At 40.2% G+C, this 26,279-nt stretch overlaps 1 protein-coding gene across 2 annotated transcripts; it reads right to left on the bottom strand.

Moving 5' to 3' along the window:
- Positions 1–2,333: 2,333 nt before the first annotated feature.
- rundc3b (RUN domain containing 3b) lies at positions 2,334–26,279 on the bottom strand. Of its 2 annotated transcripts, none has more exons than XM_058376321.1 (11): positions 26,004–26,279; positions 13,716–13,831; positions 12,733–12,866; positions 11,981–12,066; positions 11,291–11,380; positions 10,663–10,743; positions 10,370–10,541; positions 10,052–10,209; positions 7,383–7,532; positions 6,208–6,335; positions 2,334–4,665 (listed from the first exon to the last, which is right to left on the bottom strand). In XM_058376321.1, the coding sequence occupies exons 1-11, from the start codon at positions 26,096–26,098 to the stop codon at positions 4,520–4,522; spliced, it is 1,356 nt and encodes a 451-aa protein (XP_058232304.1). In that variant the 5' UTR covers positions 26,099–26,279; the 3' UTR covers positions 2,334–4,519. The 2 variants fall into 2 exon arrangements, with proteins under 2 accessions (XP_058232304.1, XP_058232305.1); XM_058376322.1 differs by having other exon boundaries at positions 7,383–7,529; positions 26,004–26,277.

Raw genomic sequence — 26,279 nt, forward strand, 5'->3', positions numbered from 1 at the left:
TTAGATTATTTCTAATAATCATTGATCTCGTTTCTGTACATTTTCTAACCGAGAAAGATTTTCTAATCATCATTCTTAGGCTACAGTATGTCCAGTGGGATGTAATTAGTGTTGAACCTGGCTTCGTAATTGAATATTTCATTAAATAATCCACAAATACACAAAGATAATTGAAGATGACGTGATTTTGACCATTCTACCATATGTCTTTTAATCGCCTAATTTTAATACTACATAAATCCCATCAGTGCCAACATCCTCGTGAGATTTAACTGGTTTACGTTACTAGGACACTCAACATCATTCAATTAAATAATTAAGAAACTTGTTTAAATTAAGGTTAGTATAAGCAATGTAATGAGAAGCATAGTATTTTTATTTAAACTATATGTAATACTGTTTAATAAATTTGACCGACCACATTTTCCTGTGGTAACGCTCCAGTCCTGGTTGCCAGATTGTTGTGATTTTAAACCTCATTCTCAGTGAAATACCTAGGAGCCACGAACCATCAACTGATCAGCTGTATGCTTGGATGCCTGGTTTGTCATGGTGGATAATAATAGAAATAATTTTTGGAGGTAAAATTAAACAGCTAATAATTTTTTAACACTTTACTCTAGATCGATGGTAGTTGTACAAAAACGTTTTTGTCTCTTTAAACACTTCTAATTGAGAGTACATTACTTCTTAGAAATTCACAACTTTTAACCAAGACGCATTTGACCAACTTTAAATAAACTAAATCAATAACACACTCCAAACACACCAAACCAAACACTCAGTTTTGGCGAATAGGAACGAGCATTTCAGCAAAGAGCGAATAAATTAAAATAAATTATTACTCCGAATTTTTATCCAACGGAGGCTTAGGATGACATCCGACATCCCTGCTCTATTTTTTATTTTTAAACTAAACAATACATTAAAAGTCAATACAGAGGTACAGATTTGGCAAGTGTCAGTGTAAACATACTGCAAAATATTTTATTTCTTTTTTTTTTTTCCCCATCCAAAATAGATTTTTGCTAAACACGAGCTTTAAATCTACACTCTGACATTTAGAAATAGCAAAATGGCTTCAAGATTTTTGACTTAATGTCGAGGTTTCTGATCAACTTTAAAAGCAGGATTATTATTTTCCTGATTTCAGCTTGTAACCATTGTAAGGCTTGCTTAAATCCTGATTTTTTTTATTCATAAAACATAACAGCTAGTTTAACACTGCAAAAAGACAACAAAAAAATTATTTTGCCCACAGGTGGTGATACCAAACACTTCTCATTATGAGCTTATGAATATCAGAATATATTACGTCTATGTATAGACACTGTATCTTGTTCTATTCAGAATGTATTTAAAGGAGAAGTTCACTTCCAGAACAAAACTCTACAAATAATTTCCTCACCCCGTTGTCATCCAAGATGTTCATGTCTTTTTTCTTCAGTCGTAAAGGAATTATGTTTTTTGAGGAAAACATTTTTCTCCATATAGTGGACTTCGATGGTGCCCCGAGGTTGATCTTCCAAAATGTAGTTTAAATGCAGCTTCACAGAGCTCTAAACCTCGATCCCAGTCCAGGAAGAAGGGTCTTATCTAGCCAAACCATCGTCATTTTCTTGGAAGAATATAAAATTTTACACTTTTTAACCACAAAAGCTCGTCTAGCACTAGCTCTGGGATGCGCGTCCACGACGGTACGTACTACGTATTCACGTCGAAAGGTCATGTGTGACGTAGGCGGAGTTACAGACCCAGTGTTTACAAAGTGAACGTGCAAAGACCTTTCGACGTGATTTTGTAGTATGCAGTGTTGCGGACGCAAAGCTAGTGCTAGACGAGCTTTTGTGGTTAAAACGTATAAAATTTTATATTCTTCCAATAAAATGACCAATGGTTTGGCTAGATAAGACCCTTCTTCCTGGACTGGGATTGTTTAGAGCTCTCTGAAGCTGCCTTTAAACTGCATTTTGGAAGATCAAACTCTGGGCACCATTGAAGTCCGCTATATGGAGTAAAATCCTGAAATGTTTTCCTCAAAAAAACATCATTTCTTTAAGACTGAAGAAAGAAAGACATGAACATCTTGGATGACCAGGGGGTGAGGAAATTATTTGTAAATATTTGTTCTGGAAGTGAACTTCTCCTTTAAATCAATAGAAACGATACTAAATCCATAAGCCATGAAACTACCATTCACCCGTGTTAGCCTGATTTATCCCTTGCCAAATATGTCCATCACACTCCTCCCAAACCCTCTAGTGTTCATCAATCACTGTCTTACGTTTGTAAGACAAAGCAAACAAGCACAATTAGCCTACTGTGTTTTAAAAAAAAAAAAAAAAAAAAAAGAGGGATAATTTATAAAATACATGAATATGTAAGATCAGGGCACTTTAGTCTGACTTGAAAGACGTAAACTGAGGCAACAAGGGGATTTTTGTCATGCCCAAGTAATCAGTTCATAACTAATGAGGGAAAAAACATCTAAGAAAGAAAAAAGCAGCTTTGTGGATTATGTAAATAGAAAATATAAAACATGTACAAGTCAAAGATGATCACAAACCGAACACAGGTCCTGAGCTTTAAACCGGATTAAAACACAGCTGTGGTTTATTCAGTGAATGTGACTAAAAAATAAATAGATATGAAACAGGGATGGACAAATCATCTGCATGTGCTCCTGGGACAAGCGGATTATAGGCACGGGATAGTAGGTTTTTTTTTCCATGATTCCATCTGAATTTCACTGCCTGCTTCAAAACAGACAGAACATGACTGATTATGAAACTACACTATATTGGCAAAAGTTTTGGGACGTCTGCTTTTACATGCACATGAATGTAATATGGAGTTGGCCCGCCCTTTACAGCTATAACAGCTTCAACTCTTCTGGGAAGGCTTTCCACAAGGTTTAGGAGTGTGTTGACCATTCCTTTAGATGCGCATTTGTGAGGTCAGGCACTGATGTTGGATGAGAAGGCCTGGCTTGCAGTCCCACAAAGCTGGGAACAGGAAATTGTCCAAAAATGTCTTGGTATGCTGAAGCATTAAGAGTGTAGTTAAGAGAGAGTTCCTTTCACTAGAAGTAAGGGGCCGAGCCCAACCCCTGAATTCAAGGATCTGGAGGGGTGTCCCAAAACTTTTAGCAATAGTGTATTTACATTTACAGCATTTGGCAGACACCTCTTTCCAGTGCGACTTACATTTTAATCTCGCAGAGCGATTGAGGGTTAAGGGCTTTGCTCAAGGTGCCCAGCAGTGGCAGCTTGTGCACCTGAGATTCAAACTCACAACCTTCCAAGCAGAGGTCCAACCCCTTAACCATGTCACCATTTCAACAATCAATCGCTTTTATCCTACACTCACAGTTGTGAACCTCAAAGCGACAGATGATAATTAACATCCTACATACAAACGTTCTACGATTTCACCAATAAAAAGATAGTGACAGTTTGACATCTGAAATGAAATTTTCTCAATTCTCAAACCCATATGAATAGCTTGAATTGATTTCTCACACACGCCTGGTCCGACTGTTTTTCAGTTCCCCACTCAGGACATCCTGAGTTCCTACCTCCAAGTACCAAGTAGTTACTGCACAAAAATCGAGTAAAAACACATCACGGTTTCATCCGTGGTTTATCCCAACAACTATGAGCTCTTTAATGCCTAAGAAAGGCATTATCAATAAAAATACAGCTAAGTAGCAGAGATTATAGTTGAGTGTTCTTAGTACAGCTAGTCCGCTTTGCTAATGAAGCTAGTCCAAAGCCTAGCATGCAACATGGAAATCAAACAGAACTTTGTTTATGTAAATGTAAGGTTAGTCTAATTAATACAGTTATCTACTAAAGTTCCCAGACAGTGTATTCCATTACATTAGTTGCACTTTTTTAGTCCAGTCAGAGCAACAAAACACTGGGCAGTGGTAGCTCAAGTGGTTATGCTCTGGGTCGTTGACTGGAAGATTGGGGTTCCAGCCCCAGCACTGCCAAGCTGCCACTGTTGGGCCCTTGAGCAAGACCCTTAACCCCTCCATGCTCCAGGGGCGCCGCATCATGGCTGACCCTGCGCTCTGACCCCTAACCCTCCAAGGATGGGATATGCGAAGAAAGAATTTCACTGTGCAGTAATGTATATGTGACAAATAAAGACAACTTAAAAGCACACTGGAGCATTTACTCTCCTGCTAGGCTCATGACGTTTACGGGAAATGATTTGTCCATCCCTGTAGCTTAGTGTTTTCAGAAGTTAGAAAATCTGAAAATGGAAGAGTTAAGCAGATTGGCACATTAAAAGCTACAGGACTAATACTCATGTCAAGCTTTTAGGTAGTTTTTTTTTTCCTCCATGATTTAGCTTTGATCATGTGATCATGTGATCTAGCACAGTGCAGTCAGATCTGGTCCAAGTAACAGAGTCTTGATTCTCAGACTGTAAAAAATGTTTAATATTAGGCTTTCAGTTTAGGGTTAAATAACTATAATACACGTATATGTACAGTGTGTGTGTGTGTTTAGGATGGAGTGAGCCCCGGGCTGGTCATATCCGTAGTCGGACTTGCCAGATACTCACTAGACTTCAAACTGGCCAGAGATTTATAGCTGGCTACTGAAGTCAGAGACCCACACAGACCTCTGAGAGACGGTGTGTCCTCTTTACCTAAAAAAGACACACACACACACACACACACACACACACAGATTAACATCTCAGATTAATTTGGTTACTCCGCTACTATTTTTGGGCTGTAATTTGTAAAAAAGCAGCACAGTGCCGAGATCTCTTTAGATATAAAGGATGTAATAAAGAGTGTGATATTAATGCAGAAAAAGCGTCCACACACCGCCGAGACGGATGGACAGAGAGACGGATAGATAAGCAGGACGGGGAAAAAAAACAATATGACGGATGACATGATGATATGAATCTTGTTCCTTTAGTGCTAACAATGTGAAGGTGTAAATATGAATACACAATGCTTTAAATGAAATATACACAATGCTGCTGTTGTTCTTCTTTCGGCTGCTCCTGGTTCGGATCATTTGGTCCAAATGTTTCGATTTGGCACATATGCCCTTCCTGACACAACCCTCCCATTTAATCTGGACTTGGGGCCGGCACCGAGAGTTAACTCTTCAGTGGCTGGGTTAGCGCCCTGCCCAGGGAATCGAACCTGGGCCGCGGCAATGAGAGCGCGCGATCCTGCCGCTTGACCACCAGGAGGCGGTTTATTAGTTACTATGTACATGCTAGGATTGTTAATCAGCTATAATCTCAGTGTATACAGAGATTCATCCACTTTAATAGGAACAATTACACAATCCCACTGTAGCCTCGGAGTCTTAGCTTACCTGACAGGAAGTGGAACCTCGTAGCTCACAGTTTAAACATATCACAGGTTCTGACATGCTGTTCTGCTCAGCACTGGTGGAAAGAGTTATTATTTGAGTTCACATAGCCTTCCTTTCAGCTCTGACCTTCATCACAACCACAGTGTTTCTGTTCACACCACTTCTGTGTAAACACTGACACTGACTGTGTGTGAAAATCCCAAGAGATTCCCAGGATCGGTTTCTGAAATACGCAAGCCAGACTTGTCTGGCACTGACTACCATGCCACGGTTCACAAAAGTCACATTTCCCCCATTCTGATGTTTAATGTGAAATTCAGATGAAGCTCTTGACCTTCATCTTCAAGATGTTATGCAGCACTATGCTGCCTCTTGACCGGATAATGAGAGCTGAATGAATGTGCAGGTAAAAAAGAAGTGACAAGTGAGTGACTCACACATTATAATGCAATAATACACACACAATAATACACACACACACACACACACAATAATATACACACACAATAATACACACAGACACACAATAATATACACACAGTAATACACACAGAGAAATACACACAGAGTAATACACACACACAATACATACACAGACAGTAATACACACACACACAAATACACACAGAGTAATACACACAGACAATAATACACACACAGTAATACCAAATTTTTTACTTTGAAAAAAATCAAACAAAGGAAGATTCATAAACATTATATTTTATAATAGTGCCATAACTGTCCTGTATAACATATTGATTTCCTTTATGACTATTTATCCAAAACCGACACACACACACACACACACACACACTCAGTCTCTCTCTCAAACACACACACACACACTCACCTTCTCTGTGCCAGGGGGCGAGTCCAGTCTTGCCATCCAGACTGTGCGTGTGTGTGTGTCCCGGCTCCAGGGACATCTGAGACAGACTCATATCGGCGGACAGCTGGTCCAGACTCGGGAAGCTCTTCCTGTGAATATAAATCCCTTTTAGAAATATGGGGGCAATTTCCAGTGTTTGATTATTCTACTAGATTTTGCAGCTGCACAGTTTTAATAGATTTCTGCTTCACCTGCTAAGCAAAAAAAAAACCAACTCACCTAGAGTCGAATACAGACTGGGAATTAATGTCAGCTTCCCAAAATCCACTCTGTCTAAGGTACAGGGAGGAACATGTACTACTACTATTACTACTACATTGAGTCACCTTACTTGCCTCCTTTGTCTCGATCATTTAAAATAAAAATTAAAAAAATGTGAGGTTGATAATCATTTTCAGTGTACTTCATATCAGACTGTTGATTTTAATTGGTGGCTAAATCTCAAAGAGCTAGCATACACCGGCCAGGCATAACATTATGACCATATTGTGTTGGTCCTCCTTTTGCTGCCAAAACAGCCCTGACCCGTCATGCACTGTGTATTCTGACACCTTCCTATCAGAACCAGCATTAACTTCTTCAGCAATTTGAGCAACAGTAGCTCGTCTGTTAGATCGGATCACACGGGCCAGCCTTCACTCCTCACGTGCATCAATGAGCCTTGACCGCCCATGATCCTGTCGCTGGTTCACCACTGTTCCTTCCTTGGACCACTTTTGATAGATACTGACCACTGCAGACCAGGAACACCTCCACAAGAGCTGCAGTTTTGGAGATGCTCTGATCCAGTCGTCTAGCCATCACAATTTGTGCCCTTTGTCAAACTCACTCAAATCCTTACGCTTGTCCATTTCTCCTGCTTCTAACACATCAACTCTGAGGACAAAATGTTCACTTGCTGCCCAATATATCCCACCCACTAACAGGTGCCATGGTGAGGAGATAATCGCTTCACCTGTCAGTGGTCATAATGTTATGCCTGATCAGTGTGTACAGTATATACACCCCCATACAGTGAGCATCTACAGTGAATATGCCATTATTTGTTAAAGAGGCTTACATGGATCTCAGATCACCTATAAAATGAGGATTAATAAGTACAAACAAATATAAAAACACAGTACATAGACACATACTCTTCCCAGCGTCCTGTGCGCTTCTGGTATAGTAGGGTGTCCAGAGCGACGGCGTTACTGTCCATGGCACCGGGTGAGGGCCACTGATTGGTCAGATGAGATGTGAGCTCCTGCCTGGATCTCAGGTCATGGTTCTTCAGTACGGTTCTGCTGGCATTTAAAACACAACCCCACTCAACCACCCGGGACATGGTTTTCAGTTGCAATAACATGCTTATTATATTACAATGCTATAACATTGTAATATATTCACGGTCTTGAGAAATGACTTGTAAGCTGTAGCTAAGAGCTCTGTGTTCACGTTCACGTCATAAAAAAAGGAACTAGAGGTTATAAAGAGACAAGGAAAGTGCTAATTACGAAATAGCCACCTACTGCGATCATCGGCCCAAAAGAGAAGCACTTAGTGCTCTACTTTGCAGGACATTTTTTTGACCTTTTTAAAAAAGCACAGTGGCTGCTAGCTGGAGAGAAGAGAGAAAATTGCCTCGGCAACTGTATGCAAATTGGCCGAAAGTGACCTTCGAATCCGAGGCACTATAAATTAACGGCAAAACACTGGCATCTGCAAGCTTTATTAATAATCCACGACGCCTCTGCAGCTGTAAAGTGCAAAGTTTCCACTGGGCTGGCACATTTAGAGATGCAGCCCGGGATAGCTGAAGCACATCATCATCATCATCATCATCATAATACTTCTGCAGAATGAATAAATAAATCAAGCCAGAAGTTTTTATACGTCCTGTAAAGCTGTTGATTCGACTAAGTGAGTCAGACGGACGTAATACACACTGGAGAAAATGACCACTTATGCCCCTACTCTATATGGAAAATCTGTATTGGTAGAGAGTTCACATCACGTCAAGCTGAATAGAATTTGCATTCATTTATTTTTCCTGATGTCTTCATCACCTTATTAAATATTTATTACACATTTCCGCCTCTGCTCATTTCACAGTCAGTATAAAACTTCTGATTTTCCTGGTCTGATGGAGTGAACAGCTTCAGTCAACATTTCTATTAGAAGAAAACAGACATTATTCTGAATAAATAGCAGATGTTCTAAATAGGAAGTGTACTACATTTATTTATTTAACTTGTTAATTAATTAATTTATTGATTTATTTGTTTAATGAATTTATTTAATTAATTTTATTATTTATTTATGTATTTATTTATTTTATTTATTTTATTTAGAATGTGAGTGATTAGATATGAAGCTGTCTCTCTCTCAGCCTCCCTCGCTCTCTCTCTCCCTACATTATTTCATCTCTCTCTCTCTCTCCTCCTCTCCTCCTCATCCACCAATCCATCACTCTGTCCACCCCTCCGCAGTGCCCTCACCGAGCCAACTCACTGATGAAAGGTTGATTACTCAGCACTTTTATCTTAATGAGATGAAAGCAGGATGCTGCTCCTTGCTGTGTGTTGGGAAACATCCCTGATGAAGTAAACATGGAAATATGCAAAACATATGCAAAAACCAATGCAATCTGAACAGGCCAATCTACATGCTGATTATTCTCGCCATCTAAAAGATTTAAGAGCAGACACTCTTGCACTTAAAATTGCATTAATCTACCAAATGGAACTTCATGATGATTTGGTGTGGTTATTCTGGGAATGAGCAAAAGCATGAATGAGTCTTCTCCAAAATTCTTCTCCTGGGTCATCAACATATAGAGAACCAAACTGCTTTAAATAACTAATTTAAGCTTATTTCTGGGTAGTATGTAATATGTTAAGCTGTTATTAAAATTCAGTGATGATGGATTCTTAAATCTCATTGGTCAGAGACCATGCCTTCTTGACCGAGACAACAAGCATAGAGGCCACGCCCTCATCAATGAGACAGTAAGCACAGTGGCTACGCTTCCTTCACGGACACAACAAGCACAGAAGCCACACCTCTTCCACCAAGACAACAAGTGCAGAGGCCGCACCTCCTACACTGAGACAACAAGCACAGAGGCGATGCCCCCTACACTGAAACAACAAGCACAGAGACCACGCCTTCTCTATCGAGACAACAAGTGCAGAGGCCACACCTCCTTCACTGAGACAGCAAGCACAGAGGCCATGCATCCTTTACTGAGACAGTAAGCACAGAGACCACGCCTTCTCTATCGAGACAAGTGCAGAGGCCACACCTCCTTCACTGAGACAGCAAGCACAGAGGCCATGCATCCTTTACTGAGACAGTAAGCACAGACACCACGCCTTCTCTATCGCAACAACAAGAGCAGAGGCAACACCTCCTCCATTGAGACAACAAGTGCAGAAGCCACACCTCCTTCACTGAGACTGCAATCACAGAGGCCACGCCTCCTCCATTGCAACAAGTGCAGAGGCTACACCTCCTACACTGGGACTGATAAGTACAAAGGCCATGCCTCCTTCACTGAGACAACAAGCACAGGTCACGCCTCCTCAATTGAGACTGCAAGCACAGAAGCCATGCCTCCTCCATAGAGACAACAAGTGCAGAGGCTACACCTCCTTTACTGGGCCTGATAAGCACAGAGACCACGCCTCCTTCTCTGAGATGACAAACACAGAGACCACACCTCCTTTTCTGAGACAACAAGCACAGATGCCACACGTCCATCAGTGGCACCGACAGGTACACAGGCCACACCTCCTTTATTTAAACCTTTGTGTGTACTCACAGCTGGTCCTGCAGCTCCAGGATGATGAACTCCAGCTGTTCTTTCTCCAGTTTATGGCTGATGCTGGCTTCTGCAAAACGCTGCAGTAAAGATTTATTTTGAGAGACGGACTCTGCGAGCTGAGCCTCTCTCAAACGTACCAACTCCTCCAGATAACCCTGAGTGCGCACACACACACACACACACACACACACACAGTAAATATTGTTACACTTCCTGTATTGTTACTTCCATTGCTAAAAGTCTTGGTTTTATTTCATAGAACACAAAACATCAGTGCATCATATAAAGTATGAAAATCTACATGCACATGCTTGCCTTTTGTTCCAGCACCACTCTGTATTTCTGCTCCACTCTTTTACACTTGCTATACCAGCTGCTCAGGTCCGTGCTTAAGCAGGCGGCCATGTTGGTCTCCGGAGTGCTGGCCTCGCTGCCACTGCTACCCAGAGTCCTCATCTCCTCCTCATCACTGCTGATGCTGTCTGAGCTGAGAAACACACAAACACACACCAACACTCTTTAAATCATTTCCATCACGGTATGTTATTACAGAGTTATTACAAATATTGTTTTAGCTTTGGAGATATAATTTCAGTGTTCGGCCTTACGTTTGTGTGAACTTGAGGTAAGGTGTGTAGTCAATAACAGCGGGACAGCTCCCATCCAAACTCTCACCCTTTAGACAAAAACTGACAAAGCACAGTAAAAAATTTAGCTTGATTTACAGGAATCCCATGAATCGGTTCAAAGTTTACTTTTCCAGTATTATCAACTAATATTGCCAGAATATTTGATCCATTTTCGCTTATTTTCCAGGAAATCAAAAAAGACATCTATACATTTTCAGGTAGCATACAGACCAAGTCCATTCACACATTTTTCTAAACCTATGGACTGATTTGGAGAACAGGATTAGGGTCTGTGTGTGTGTGTGTGTGTGTGTGACTCTACGGTAAGTGGAATCATTAACATCCTCCCTGACTGATACATGGCTGAATGTCAATAGCACCCCACAGAGAGAGAGAGGGAGAGAGAGAGAGAGAGAAAGACAGTGTGTGTGTGTGAGAGAGAGAGAGAGAGAGAGAGAGAGAGAGTATATTTGTGTGTGAGAGAGAGGGAGTGTGTGTATGTGTGTGTGTGAGAGAGAGAGACAGAGAGAGAGTGTGTGTGTGTGTAAGAGAGAGAGAGAGTGTGTGTGTGTGTGTGTGTGTGTGTGTGTGTGTGTGAGAGGTCTACCTGAAATCAATAGCATTTAGTCCAATGAGAGTATCTGCCAGCACACCAGCTTCCTCTCCCAGCACTATCGCACCATCCTCATAAAACCTCCTGGTAATCATCAACACATGTACAAACAACTCATTACCATCATCATCATCATCATCATCATAATCTACACATAGTTAGCCTCCATAAACCACTGCCTAGCAGGATAAAGGCATGATGGTACATGAACTCAAAGACATGCCCTTTACATTTCTTTAAACAGAGCCCCTGCTGCTGCACCGTGAGCCATGCTGATGTAAATGGCAGCAAGTATCATAATTTAATAACAAACAGGTTCTGCACATTGCAGTAAATATTATTTAGCTAGTTACAGCCAAACCCGTGACCCTGTATGGACTATAGCCCTGACTCAAATACTTGAATTAGAAATGTACTTTTCGGATAAGTCAAATCTTTGAATTAAAGCAATAAATGAATTGAATTCATGCCCATATATGGACATTAGGACACGCCCACATTGTGGTTCAACATGCATTATGTGGACAGACCTTAATGTGCTTTCAACAATAAATATTGGCAGGTATATACATTGTTTGCAAATAGAAAGAGAAAGAAAGCGAGAGAGAGCGAGAGAGAGAGAGAAAGAGGTAGAGAGAGAGAGAGAGAGAGAGAGAGAGAGAATGTGTGTAAAAAAAAAAAAACCTTGTGGTTTTGAAGTCTCTCAAGGCAGCAGATATATATTCAGAGAGTCGTTTCTCCATCAAGGCAACTCGGATCCAGGCTCGACCCTGAGACAGACATGGATAAATGGATGGATGGATAGATGGACAGATAGCGAGAAAGAGTGAGAAAGAGAGAAAGAGAGAGATGGAGAAATATATAAAAAAAAGAAATGGAGAGAGAGATAGAAACACAAAAATGAATCGAGGCAGGTTTACAGACGGAATCAGAAACAGAGGGATGGGGAGAGTGAAGATAGATAGATAGATAGATAGATAGATAGATAGATAGATAGATAGATAGATAGATAGATAGATAGATAGATAGATAGATAGATAGATAGATAGATAGATAGATAGATAGATAGATAGATAGATAGATAGATAGATAGATATGGAGTGAGAGAGAGAAAGAAATGGAGAGAGAAAGAGAGACACAAAAATGAATCAAGGCACATATATAGATGAAAGCAGAAATGGAGGGAGGGACAGACAGACAGACAGACAGACAGAAAGAAAGAAAGAAAGAAAGAAAGAAAAATGAATGAAGACACATATAGATGGAAGCAGAAATGGGGGGGGGGGGTTACTGTTCTTTCGATATGGAAAGTTTATAGCAGTTTGTAGAAGAATTTAATTTTGTATGAAATAGACCTGCGCATTATTCCAGGCTCACATAGTATGCATGCATGTATGTGTGTGTATGTATGTGTGTGTATGTGTGTGTGTCCTTACCTTGGCTCTGGAACTGCGTACATTCTCCATGCTCTCAATGCTCGGGATGCAGCTGTGAGGCACTTTGCTACAGGCCACACGCACATAATCCCAGAAACTGCGTGGACTCTCGTAGCCGAACCAAGTGATCTGACCTGCACATAATAATACAAAGAGAGGGAAACATGAAACATGAGAAGGAAATTAAAGAGCGAAAACACACATGAGAAAAAGCCAAAACCTTTCGTCTCATCCTGTAGCTCCAGAATTTTTGGTACAATCAGTTTTATAATAAAAAAAAGAAAGAAATCACAGATAATTTCTGAAATACTCAAATCTAGCACCAAGAGTCACGGAGATTAATGGAAATTCAGAATGGAGGAAAACGTGAAGCTCTTGACCTGTAATCTGCATGATTTTATGCACAGCCAAATGATTGGCTGATTGGATAACTGCATGAACGTGCAGGTTTTATTAATAATCATTCCCACATTTAAAATGCCAAAATACTTCAATTCTTCAGACAAAAACCTGTGTGTCCATCCTGATTTATTCCCTTTCTGCATTTTTGCAAGTCACAGAAAGCCGTGTACTGTGGCTCCTGCTGCCTGAAAATGAAACGGAGGAAAAATGAGACCGTGTGCCTGCTTCCACATGCATAACGCTGGCAGAAAGCTAATGGATTTTACTGACAGCTGTTTCTCAGGTGTCTAATGACATCTAATGGAAACTTAATGCTGTTTACATGGTGTGTGTGTGTGCAGAAAAGGAACAATTTCCACTGTGAACGTCAAGTCACTTAACGACCTTTTTTGTCTCTGACAAACAGCAAGCACTATATGTGAGAGACAAGCTTGGGGGGAAAAAAAAACATTACCATTTCCTGCAGAATTACACTGACCAGGCATAACATTATGACTGTTATGTCACTGTGTGGTAATCATGATGCCTGTATGGGGTTGGGTTTGACATTATAGCTCACAGCCTGAACCTGAACGTCCTACCTTTGAGCCGATGGCTGAGGATCTGCTCCAGAATAGAGACAAAATTGATGAACTCTGGCGACGTGTCATCTATAGTTTCGTAACAAGACCGGTCGATCAGCGTTTTCACCGAGAACCTGCAGAGACACATGGTGAGAAGTGAATTCTGTTTCTAACAAGGCTGAGTATAATAGGTCATGCTGACACCCTGTGAAGGTGAAATGTGTTTCTGAAGCTGAAACAAAAACCATCTTAAAAGTGGACAGCGAGCAATCCAGGTTATTTGTTTTCTATTCATAGTTCATTGGTCCAACAACCAGGAAATTAAACCATCCTATTGACACACACAGTTTTATTCAGTATGCAGCTAATATGATGATGTAAGTAACAACCATCTCATGGTATAAACATATCACTATCACCTAAACGTGAGTGACGTGAGTGGTCAGAACACTATTAGATCAGATCGGAAATCTTGCTGACTTTTAATCAGTGGCATGAACACAATATACAACATTAAAAACTTTGTTATGATCATAAATTTCTTCGTTTCTCTAAAGCTACCTTCACACATACAGTGATTTTCTCTCTGCCTCCAGTCACTGTACTATGAAGTCCTCATTAGGTGTTCCTACTACTGGTTGCCATAGTAATAATGTTTTTCCATTGAGTGGTACAACAAGCATCCTAAATCTTTCCTTGCTGCTAAAATGAAACATTCTGGAGGGAGATTTGGTGTTTTGTATCATATATCGTATGAGAGGAAGGAGAAGCTCTTCTGGCTTCACTCACATTGGTACCTGCTGCACCAAGTCAATCCACATGTGAATAAGGTTCAACTTTTCTCAATTTTGTCATGACTCTGGACACGCCCACACCTAGTCGTCATTGGACACTGTTGATCATGTCCCTGGAAGTCGGCAGCTCTCATTAAAAATGTATGATCTTCAGGACATTTGCGATTGTAGCGTTAGACTGTATTAATGCACCAAAAAAACATTAAAATTTCCTGCAGAATTACACCAACCAGGCATAACATTATGACCACCTGCCTAATATTGTGTCGGTCCCCCTTTTTTTTGCTGCCAAAACAGCCCTGACCCGTCATGCACTGTGTATCCTGGCACCTTTCTATCAGAACCAGCATTAACTTCTTCGGCAATTTGAGCAACAGTAGCTCGTCTGTTGGATCGGATCACACGGACCAGCCTTCGCTCCCCATGTGCATCAACGAGCCGTGGCCGGCTATGACCCTGTCGCAGATTCACCACTGTTCCTTCCTTGGACCACTTTTGATAGATACTGACCACTGCAGACCGGAAACACCCCACAAGAGCTGCAGTTTTGGAGATGCTCTGATCCAGTCGTCTAGCCATCACAATTTGTGCCCTTTGTCAAACTCACTCAAATCCTTACGCTCGCCCATTTTTCCTGCTTCTAACACATCGACTTTGAGGACAAAATGTTCACTTGCTGCCTAATATATCCCACCCACTAACAGGTGCCATGATGAGGAGATCATCAGTGTTATTCACTTCACCTGCCACTGCTCAGAATGTTATGGCTGATCGGTGTATATTGAGATTTCTATATTGTACAATGAGTTTGGATCATGTCATGACAGAACACTATAAATAAAGCAGAAATATCGTTAACACTGGAAGAATCTGCAGTGTACTGTGGATAATAATCATTTTTTTCTTCAGAAAAAAAGGACTGTATATACAAAAAGGTCCTTCACTGGATGAGCCTTTTATCACATTCCCTTTCCACTCAGCAGCTGGACCTCGTGAATCAGCGTCTGAACAAATCCGCTGTGACTGGTTAACCTTTACGATACGAGGAACACGAGCCAGATCTCGGTCTACACACCAAACCCTGACACTAGCAAGTGATGAAATTGTAAGATCTGAGTTAAAACAAAATAAAATAAAATAGAGCAATCATGCACCAAATGACATGTCTAACAATGTTCTGCGATAAACTGTGTCAGATAGAGGAAGTTAATCATCATATACTGTGGATCTTGGAGACACTGTATAAAGATACCCCATGGAGGCAGAGCAAATAGGTTTCTTTTCATAGCTCTGGCTTTGAATCTGAAAAGGAAAGAAGAATCGGTAACATAACCCAGGGATTCAGAGGTACTGCTTGTACTTGCAGGTAATTCAATAGGAAAACTGTTATAGGCGGACAATTATAACTGCAAAATCTGGAGAGAAAAAAAAATGTATTGAAATCCAGAGGGATTTTAACAGTGAATACGGATACGGCATATTTGGTTTGTTTTTATAGCCTGAAGCCGAATCCCTAATACATACTGTAGGACACACAGATAATACGATACACTACATCCACTAGGAAGACTGGGATAGACACATTGGCTTGAGGCTATGATTTTCATAAAGTCCCAAGGGGCCTGTGATTGATTTTTATTATTATTATTATTATTATTTAGTTATAATAGTGGAATCCAAGACATTATATTTATAGTTCTTAGTGTTATTGTTCTGTCACTTGAAAAAGTCAGTCAACGACATTAAACCATCAGCTTGGACCTGATCGTGTCCAATCTTCAGGAAACATAAGACTTTAATAAACAGACAAGCTATTACACAACACATTTTAAACCATGTCCATTACATAAATTTGTTCTAACAGGGTCAGATTTTAATTTCAGAAATTAAGAGCACACTAAATTATGCACAAAATTGTACATAAGTGCTTGCTTACTGAAATGTACATCAACCAGGCATAACATTATGACTACCTGCCTAATATTGTGTCGGTCCCCCTTTTGCAGCCAAAACAGCCCTGACCCGTCATGCACTGTGTATTCTGACACCTTTCTATCAGAACCAGCATTAACTTCTTTAGAAATTTGAGCAACAGTAGTTCGTCTGTTGGATCGGATCACACGGGCCAGCCTTCGCTCCCCACGTGCATCAATGAGCCTTGACCACCCATGAAGTTGTCACCGGTTCACCACTGTTCCTTCCTTGGACTATTTTGATAGACACTGACCACTGCAGACCGGGAACACCCCACAAGAGCTGCAGTTTTGGAGATGCTCTGATCCAGTCGTCTAGCCATCACAATTCGGCCCTTCGTCAAACTCGCTCAAATCCTTACGCTTGCCCATTTTTCCTGCTTCTAACACATCAACTTTGAGGACACAATGTTCACTTGCTGTCTAATATATCCCACCCACTAACAGGTGCCATGATGAGGAGATCATCAGTGTTATTCACTTCATCTGTCACTGCTTATAATGTTATGGCTGATCGGTGTATATTGAGATTTCTATATTGTACAATGAGTTAGGATCATGTCATGACAGAACACTATAAATATAGCAGAAATATCGTTAACACTGGAAGAATCCAGGCTGTTACTGCAGTGTAGTGTGGATAATAATCATTTTTTTCTTCAGAAAAAAAGGACTGTATATACAAAAAGGTCCTTCACTGGATGAGCCAAAAAAAAGCACAGCCTTCAAATGTCATTCATACTGACAATACTGAAATTCAGCGTCTTATTATCAAGATCTGCAGGAGGGCTTCTGGAGTCAGATGGAGTTTTATTTATAGCGAACACAGTACTCGAGATCATAGGCTTTCTGTTTGTTCTTCGCAGCAAATCTTTCTCACTTATTCTCTTACACACACACACACACGATTACTGGCCATTGAGACATCCAACATGATCAAGGTTGACTAACAGACAGGCTACAGGCTTTTTCCATGACGTCCAACTTGCATCATCAGTCCTTTGTCAACATCCCTATGTTAAAAAAAATACAGTTTCAGAGTGAGTGTGTGTGTGTGTGTGTGTGTGTGTTTTATTGCAGGTTGCACAGATAGGGAGAGATGAGATGGAGAGCACTATAGTGCAAATTCAGCTAGGAAAAGCATAATGAAGCAGAAACCATGACACACAATAAGAAAGAGATGCGCAACGATCCAGCAACTGGACACTAAGATTATAAGGTTATAGTGCCTCAGAGCACTCACAGGGTGTTGATTAATCTTCTATTATCACGCTTTTGACAGTAGTGCCGGGTGTGAAGGAAATCACAGGTTGCCGTTAAAACCCCTCGATCTGATACGTTCTCCATTCTATAGTAAAAGCTACGGTTTCTATGGTAACAGCTGCAATAAGAGTAACATTACCGTTCCTATAGTAATACCTACGTTATCGTTACCATAGTAACAGCTAGCATTATCGTCTGCACAGTAAAAACTCGTTCAGACACGGATGCTCCAGGTACTCTGTGTCTAATAATAAACCGATTAAGGGGGAAAAAAGAAAGAAAGAAAGACGCAATGAGAGCTGCAATTCTCAGAGCCATATGTCGGACACTGAGATGCCCGCTGAGACTCTGTGCCTGCTGGGACTCATACATTTCTCCTGATACATCGCTTTAAATCCAAATGATTCACATTTATAGGAGAAGGAATAGCTTTCTACAGCTCTTATAATGAGGAGCTTTTTATACTGGCTCCTATGATAAGTCTTAACAGAATAAGTTTTGCAAACGTTCCATAATATTAAACATAACCATAAATGGACAAAAAGTACCACATGCCATTCTTTAATTAGTTATAAAAATATCCATTGTCTCTAACTGCTTTATTCCCAATTAGGGTCACGGGGGTCTGCTGGAGCCTATCCTAGCACACATTGGGCGAAAGGCAGGGGAACACCCTGGACAGGTCACCAGTCCATCATAGGGCCACATATAAACAAACCACGCACACTCACACCTATGGGCAATTTAGAATCACCAATCAACCTAATGTACATGTTTTAGGGCTGTGGGAGGAAACCGGAGTACCCGCAGTACGGGGAGAACATGCAAACACCACACAGAAAGGCCCCTGCATGTTCGAACCCGGCATTCGAACCCAGGAACCTTGCTGTGAGGCAACAGTGCTAACCACTAAACCCGCAAAAAAATATTATTTGCAAATAAAAGCAAGTGATACAATTAGTCTGTGTACATAAATAAGTTTTTGTTTCCCATCGAACCACAAAACACCAGATCCATATTCAGATAACTAACCACGTAGCATGACAGGGATACAACAGATGACAAATTTATATATTAAATTAACCTGATTGGATGCTTCACTGAAAAAAAAAAGTTTTAAGTTGTTGTCGTCCTCCAGCTGCTCCCTGTTCAGGGTTGCCACATATTTTCATTATTCATAATCACACTCTCCGGTGTTTATGGTAATTCACACTCTCCGGTGTCACCCAGTTGAGGATGAGCTCCCTTTTTGTCTCCCTATTTACCATTTAAGGGAGTTTTTCCTTGCCACAGTCACCTCAGACTTGCTCATCAGGAATTAGGGATTAATACAAATAAAATTAAATATAAATCTAATATTAATCCTGAACTTTTGTACTGTATTTCTTATGTTCTGTAAAGCTGCTTTGGGACAATGTCCATTGTTAAAAGTGCTATACAAGTACAATTAAATTGAACTGAATTTGATTATGGCACAGGTATTACCCCGGATGCCCTTCCTGATGCAACCCTCCCATTTTTATCCAGGCTTAGGACCAGGACTGAGAGTTAAACCCTTCAGTGGCCGGGCCTGGGAATCAAACCCAGGCCACCAGGGAATGGGAAAATACCCAAAACAACACTTAAGAAGAGCACCTGAGTACAAAGTGTTTTCTACACAACGTGTGTAATCTTCCATACATCATTTTTTTACAGTAGTATTTAGTAAGCCTCTGGTTTAAGTGGGAAACGTGACAAATTCCCCAAAGAAAATGGAGTTTAGGAGTTTTAAAAACCATAGCATGCGTACACTATTAAACAATCATAGACATATTAATTAGTATTTGAATATCTGCATGTTCTCAGATCACATTTTCCTAAGAGGAAATTAATAGGGAAATTATTTCAGACCTTTTGTACCACCTGCTTTTATCAAAAGTAATTACTGTGAAGTGACGTTTCGTTCTTAACGCTCCTTGCTCATTGCTTTCCAAAAGCCTTTTGCACACAGCAGCTGGGTTCTGCAGCTGGGAGGTAAAGTGACATTTCACTGCTAATTTATCATGTGACATTTCCCTTCTCTGAACCAACAAAACATCCAGATCAATTAATAAGTGGCAGAAAAAGGGGGCCAGATTCTTTAATCCTGAAGAAAAAAAGTGTGTGTGTGTGTGAGTGTGAGTGTGTGTGTACATACAAGAATAGATTTGCATTTGTGTGGGAGTGTGTGTAGATGGACCGCTGTATAGGTTTGCATGCATATATGTGTGTGTAGCTGGACCACTGTGTAGGGGTGTGTGTGTTTGTATGTACATACATATATAAGTTTGCATACATGTGTGTGTGTAGATTGACCACTGTGTAAATTTGCGTGTGTGTACATACTTAGATGTACAGGTTTTCATATGTGTGGGTGAGTGTGTGTGGGGGTGCATAGATGGACCACTATGTAGGTTTGCATGCGTGTGTTTGTGCATAGATGTACAGGTTTGCATAAGTGTGTGGGTGAGTGTATGAATCTGTGTGTGTGTGTGTAGATGGACCACTATGTAGGTTTGCATGCATGTGTGTATGGTGTGTGTAGCTGGACCACTGTGTAGGTGTGTGTGTGTCTGTATGTACATACATATATAGGTTTGCATACATGTTTGCGTGTGTGTGTAGCTGGACAACAGTGTAGGTGTGTGTCTGTATGTACATATTTAGGTTTACATGCATGTTTGTGTGGGAGTGTGTGTGTATGTGTGTGTAGCTGGACCACTATGTAGGTGTAGGTCTGTATGTACATATATAGGTTTGCATATATGTTTGTGTATGTAGATGGACCACTGTATAGGTTCGCGTGTGTGCGCACATATTTGTACGTACATCAACGTATAGGTTTGAGTGTGGATCACCATATATGTGTGTGTGTGTGTGTGTGTAAGAGAGAGAGAGAGAGAGAGAGAGAGAGAGAGAGAGAGATACAGTACTACACTCAGAGCTGTGATTCTTAGGGCAGTCCATGTGGCACAGAGCTGGATGCTGCTACTCTGTAGTCATCACACTTCTATCCTTGAACTCCACTGAAACATCATTCTGTGACCAGGATTTCTTATTAATCTTTCTTTCATTTCCAAATGACAGAAATGTCTGTACGGACATGATAAATCTGCACGGCTTTGCCGAAAAGATTACAGAATCTAATCAATAGAGCAGATCTGGCATTAGGGCTGCGGTATATTTGCAAAAACCTTTCACATGATCCATTTCCTACAATACCGTTTCTCTTTTACACAGATTTCAAAAGCTAGAAGGAAAGCTCATTTAAAAAAAAGTTCAGACTCCCTTTCTAATGAAATACTCTTCACAAACCTTTACATTTAACCTTTTGTACCTGCTAAATGTCAACATATTAGCCTTCACAATGGAAATAATGCTGATTAGCATCATCCACATAGCCTGAGGTAAAATTCAGTCGATTTATTCACTTGACTGTTCTCTGTCCATGTCAGTGGGGAAATAATGGCTGATTCATATTCATTCAGACTGTATTACTGACTAAATGTCTTGTTATTTATATATTTTTCTTAGGTAATTTTAATATTTAAAAAACACTGGCTGTTGTTGGCTGTACACGGTGTGTCAAGGCTCTTCTTTGTTTTGATGATAATGGACCTGAATGGAGAATTTGATTAGCCGGTATCTAGCTAAAAATAAATAATTAAATAAATAAAAATCACACATAGGTTTGAGTCACCGTTAGAATTTTTTAGTTTTAGTTTTTAATGCTGCTTTGTTAAAATTCAAAACATTTTCACATCATTTTTTTGTCAAATATACTCATATTTTCTTAAAGTCGACATGTCAAAGTACCTATAAAAAAACTCAATTTTGTTTAAAACCTTTTCATTTTTTGTTTGTTTTGGCTGTTTTCCCAAATTCAGCTCCATTTCCAGACTGTATTATTTGTTAGCTGTTATTTTAATATCATCACAGAATCCTTCAATACTCAAAAATCCACTCAGGTTTAATAGCTAGCTCTAGTTATCATTCATCTTTCACCAGGGAAGGTGATACTCAAAAGTCTCCTCGGGTTTAATAGCTAGCTCTAGTTAGCATTCATCTTTCACCGGGGAAGGTGATACTCAAAAGTCTCCTCGGGTTTAATAGCTAGCTCTAGTTAGCATTCATCTTTCACCGGGGAAGGTGATACTCAAAAGTCTCCTCGGGTTTACTTGCTAGCATTGATCTTTTAATTGGGAAGGTGAACTTTAATTAGCTTTTAGACTAAAAGTTAGCTACTTTAATATTAAAAACGCTTCAAAGTCATATTCTAAGCTCAGATGAGAAGCTAATTTGTGAGAAATTGACTTAGAAAGTCTAATGTTGACGTAATTTAATCCGATTCTTTTCATGCTAAGCATTTTTTTGCTATTGATAACATTGTACAATCCCTCCGGATTCAACTGAAAGCATGAAACATGTCTATTTGTTTATCCTCTTATTCCTTCTTCCACAGAGGAAAGATTACTGCTAATGTGTTATCTAGTGGCCTACACAACCAGGTGCTCCTGCTGAGTCTCCCGGTGATGTCTGACATTAGCGGGCATTTCAGATGGCACCCTGCCACCAAGGCTTATCCTGCTTCAAAGACACTGCATGAGGCATCACTTGGCACTAAACATAAACAGCTGAGTTTCTCGCAATCACATTATTTAGACTCCATAAAGACTAGTTTTGATCAGAGGAACTAGACTAGAATTTGCAACATGAATGGTGACTGTGGTTAACTCAGTAATTATTTTACGGCTATTAACAAGACATAGCGGTGCTTTATGTTTATACTCGGAACAGATGAGAGATCACTTTTCATTTGTGACGTGGAAGAATACGTGCAATCGGCGCTGTCCCATCGCTTTTAAACATTCTGTTCGTGTGGTCATTTGGTCAAATTTCGATAATGCTACAAAATCTGCCACAGAACCTTTTAGTTTTAAGGTCATAAGGTTATAAATGTTCAATGTTTTTTGATGGCTAGATGACTGGATCAGAGCATCTCCAAAACTGCAGCGCTTGTGGGGTGTTCCCGGTCTGCAGTGGTCAGTATCTATCAAAAGTGGTCCAAAGAAGGAACAGTGGTGAACCGGCGACAGGGTCATGGCCAGTCAAGGCTCACTGATGCACATTGAGAGCGAAGGCTGGCCCGTGTGATCCGATCCAACAGACGAGCTACTGTTGCTCAAATTGCTGAAGAAGTTAATGCTGGTTCTGATAGAAAGGTGTCAAAATACACAGTGCATGATGGATCAGGGCTGTTTTGGCAGCAAAAGAGGGACCAGCACAATATTAGGCAGGTGGTCATAATGTTATGCCTGGTCAGTGTATAACGCCGTACTATAATGCTTGGAAAAACTAAAATCTCCGAGAGCTGTGTGTTGTGTGTTGTTTAGAAGCTGCAGTGCAGAATGACATTTGCTGCCAATTTCTCTTGTGACATTTCCTCCTCTGAGCCAACAAAAAAAATCCAGATCGAGAAACGGGAAGATAGTGCCGCTATCAAAAGATAGACACTCTTTCTAGTAAAAAAAAAAAGAAAAGAAAAAAATCGGAATGAAATGAACATTACATAGCACAGCTCCTCTTTACTGCGTCTGTTTGTTCTTTCCCTGGTCCTTTCTTTCTCCAGACACCTTATGAAGCATAGTCTATATACCATTTGTGAGTCTGTATTTAAATGAACAGCGACATGCCTGCACACACACACACAATTGGTATTGTATACTCTCTCTCTCCCTTTCTCTCTCTCTCTCTCTCTATTTTCACTTTCATTTTTCATTCTCTCTTCTTTCCTTGTCTCTCTTCTTCTGCCCCTCTTTCTCTCTCTCTCACCTCTCTCTCTCTCTCACACACACACACACACCTATTCATATTTTCTTAAAAAGACGACATGTCAAAGTACCTATACTCCCGGCAGAAAACTCAATTTTGTTTAAAACCTTTTGTTTGTTTTGGCTGTTTTCCCAAATTCAGCTCCATTTCCAGACTGTATTATTTGTTAGCTGTTATTTTAATATCATCACAGAATCCTTCAATACTCAAAAGTCTCCTCAGGTTTGCTAACTAGCTCTAGTTAGCATTCATCTTGCAGTTGGGAAGGTGACCCTTTATTAGCTTTTAGAGTAAAAATGAGCTAGTTAGCTAGATCAACAAGAGCTAATAATATTTAAAAGTCATATTCTAAGCTCAGATGAGAAGCTAGTTTGTGAGCAATTGACTTATAAAGTCTAATGTTTCTGGTGTATAAAAGACTCTCCTCTCTTTCGTTCTTTAATGTCATGTCAACACTAGATACAAATTGTCTTAATGCACACTGCCATCTCCCATGTTTCACACATTTTGGAAACATACGAACAGGAAATATCTCAAGCTCAAGCAACAGTATTGTTTGAAAAATGTAAAAAGAGGGAACTGTACATCCCCAATGAACCTCATCGCTCTCAATTTATATAAAAAAAGCCCAAGTAAATCATTTCACATCACAGTTCTCTATATTCTCCTAACCTTCTACTCTCAGCTCTTTGTACAAACAGGATTAATGAATTCTCCCTTTAGTAGAGAACATTCCCTCAGCACGATATTCCCTGGGGCCGAATTCATACGCCTTATTAGTCCTCAAAACGGTGTCCTTCATCCAGTCTCTGAACTAGTTTCCTTGTACAGAATCATGCTGTGCTGAGGTGCACAACTTCCAGGATGAGAGCAACATCAGTGCTCAAGGCCATCAGTCTGATTAAAGATCATTCTGGCAAACACACACACACACACACAAACACTCTGTATCACCATGTTCGCACCTACAGCAATTTTATCACTTCTACTCACCCATGGTTGCTTAAATTCGGCTACAATTTTTTGGAAAGTAAAACAAGTATGCGTGCCAAGAAAATAAAACAGCCTCATGCACATTTCTAGCTGAGGCTAATTCTGAACTTTCCAGTGTTTATGGTGGCACAACGGTAGGATTCACCAATAAATAAATAAATAAATAAATAAATAAATAAATAAATAAATAAATAAAATGAATGAAGCCACGCCCACTTTAGGTTTAAATCTGAATACAGACACGAAGAGCTGAAGCACTAAACAGACACAAATGCAGATAGGGTCACTGCAGGACATCCGTGCTCTTAATGCATTTTGTGTTGTTGCTGCTGTAATGATATGGTCAGTTTCTTTGTCCATAGCCTCAGTAATCGCCCCTAGGGAGTAAGCAGCACTCTCTCCACTTAATTTAATTCTAATTATACACCTGCAACACACATAATAGGTCTACTGGCACGTGCAAACTTAACAAAGAAAGAACAAACGAAGGATATTAAGTAACTAATTAATTCATGAATTAATTGGTTAATTACAAGCATGAATCTTTTGGTGTTAAATAAATAAATAGACGTGTAGAAATATCAGCTTCTGTCACCGGGAGAATTTGCATAAAAATGACGTGATGCGATTGTGCCTCTGGGGTTGCCAGTCTGAGCCGTAATCCTCCTTAATTAAACTGCTTTTGTTTGGAAAGTGGAAGGACACGTTTCTCGATGGTTTCTGGTTTCATGATTTGGACGAGTTAACTCCTGTTAATATATTCCATGCTCTTAAACTGCATCGCTTAATTGTGTAACTACTTCCCTTGACTCAAGCACTGATCTAATCTGTTCAAGTCTTATTTAGTTATGTGTACAGGAATGCAAATATTTTGGGGGGGGGGGGGTTTATTAACGTTTCAGCGTGACAGGAAGATATCTTAATGGTGCGTGTTGAATCATCTCCGGATATATGACAATACATTTCCACTCCCGAGAAAACACCCAGTTTTAGAATGAATTATTACAGAAGAAGTGAAATACACAATCTGGCAACCCGGTCTGACTGTTTCTGTGTGCGGCGCGCGTTTTACACACTTCCACTGATCTGGGCTTTACAAGCAAAATGCTGATTCAGTGGCTGTGGGTGATGACAAAATAAGCACAACACAGAAGGAAGGGGAAAAAACAGTTATAACTAAAAGAAAAAAATATATATTAATAATAATAATAATAATAATAATAATAATAATAATACAAAAAGATGCTTGCACTATTCCAGACTGCTGCAGAGTAAAACAACTTTAATGCAGCAAGATGAAGTAAGAATTTCCAGGTGAAATCATTTAACAGTAAACCAGTTTGAACAATGGAATAAAAAATGTGCTTTATGCAAATGCTGCACAATGATGCTTAATCACCGGTGTAATGAAAGCGCACGCGCTCGTCTCTTACCTGCACACGGTGATTAAATTCCTCCTCTCCACGGCTCCGTTCCTCGCGGCGGCTTTCTTCCGAGCCCCGTTAAACCCTAGGCTCGGGGATGCCATGCCCTGCTTCCTGTGCAGCCCTGAGATGTAGCTGTCTATCTGTCCCACAGCGATTTGATTTGATTTCTTTCTTTTCGTCCCGTCCTCCTCGCGAGGCCCCGCGGCTTCAAAGCGTCAGCGCGGCTCGTGCACGGAGGCGTGTTGCAGAAACAGAAGGGAAGGATTCACCTCGGCTGCGTCC

This window comes from Hemibagrus wyckioides, linkage group LG23, assembly GCF_019097595.1.
Source record: "Hemibagrus wyckioides isolate EC202008001 linkage group LG23, SWU_Hwy_1.0, whole genome shotgun sequence".
Classification (NCBI taxonomy): Eukaryota; Metazoa; Chordata; class Actinopteri; order Siluriformes; family Bagridae; genus Hemibagrus; species Hemibagrus wyckioides.

Coding starts and splice junctions, on each gene's coding strand:
- rundc3b (XM_058376321.1), bottom strand. CDS start 26,098: ATGGCATCCCCGAGCCTAGGGTTTAACGGGGCTCGGAAGAAAGCCGCC. Junction 13,832..26,003: donor AATTTAATCACCGTGTGCAG/GTAAGAGACGAG, acceptor GTGTCTCTGCAG/GTTCTCGGTGAAAACGCTGA. Junction 11,381..11,980: donor AGAGACTTCAAAACCACAAG/GTTTTTTTTTTT, acceptor GATGATTACCAG/GAGGTTTTATGAGGATGGTG.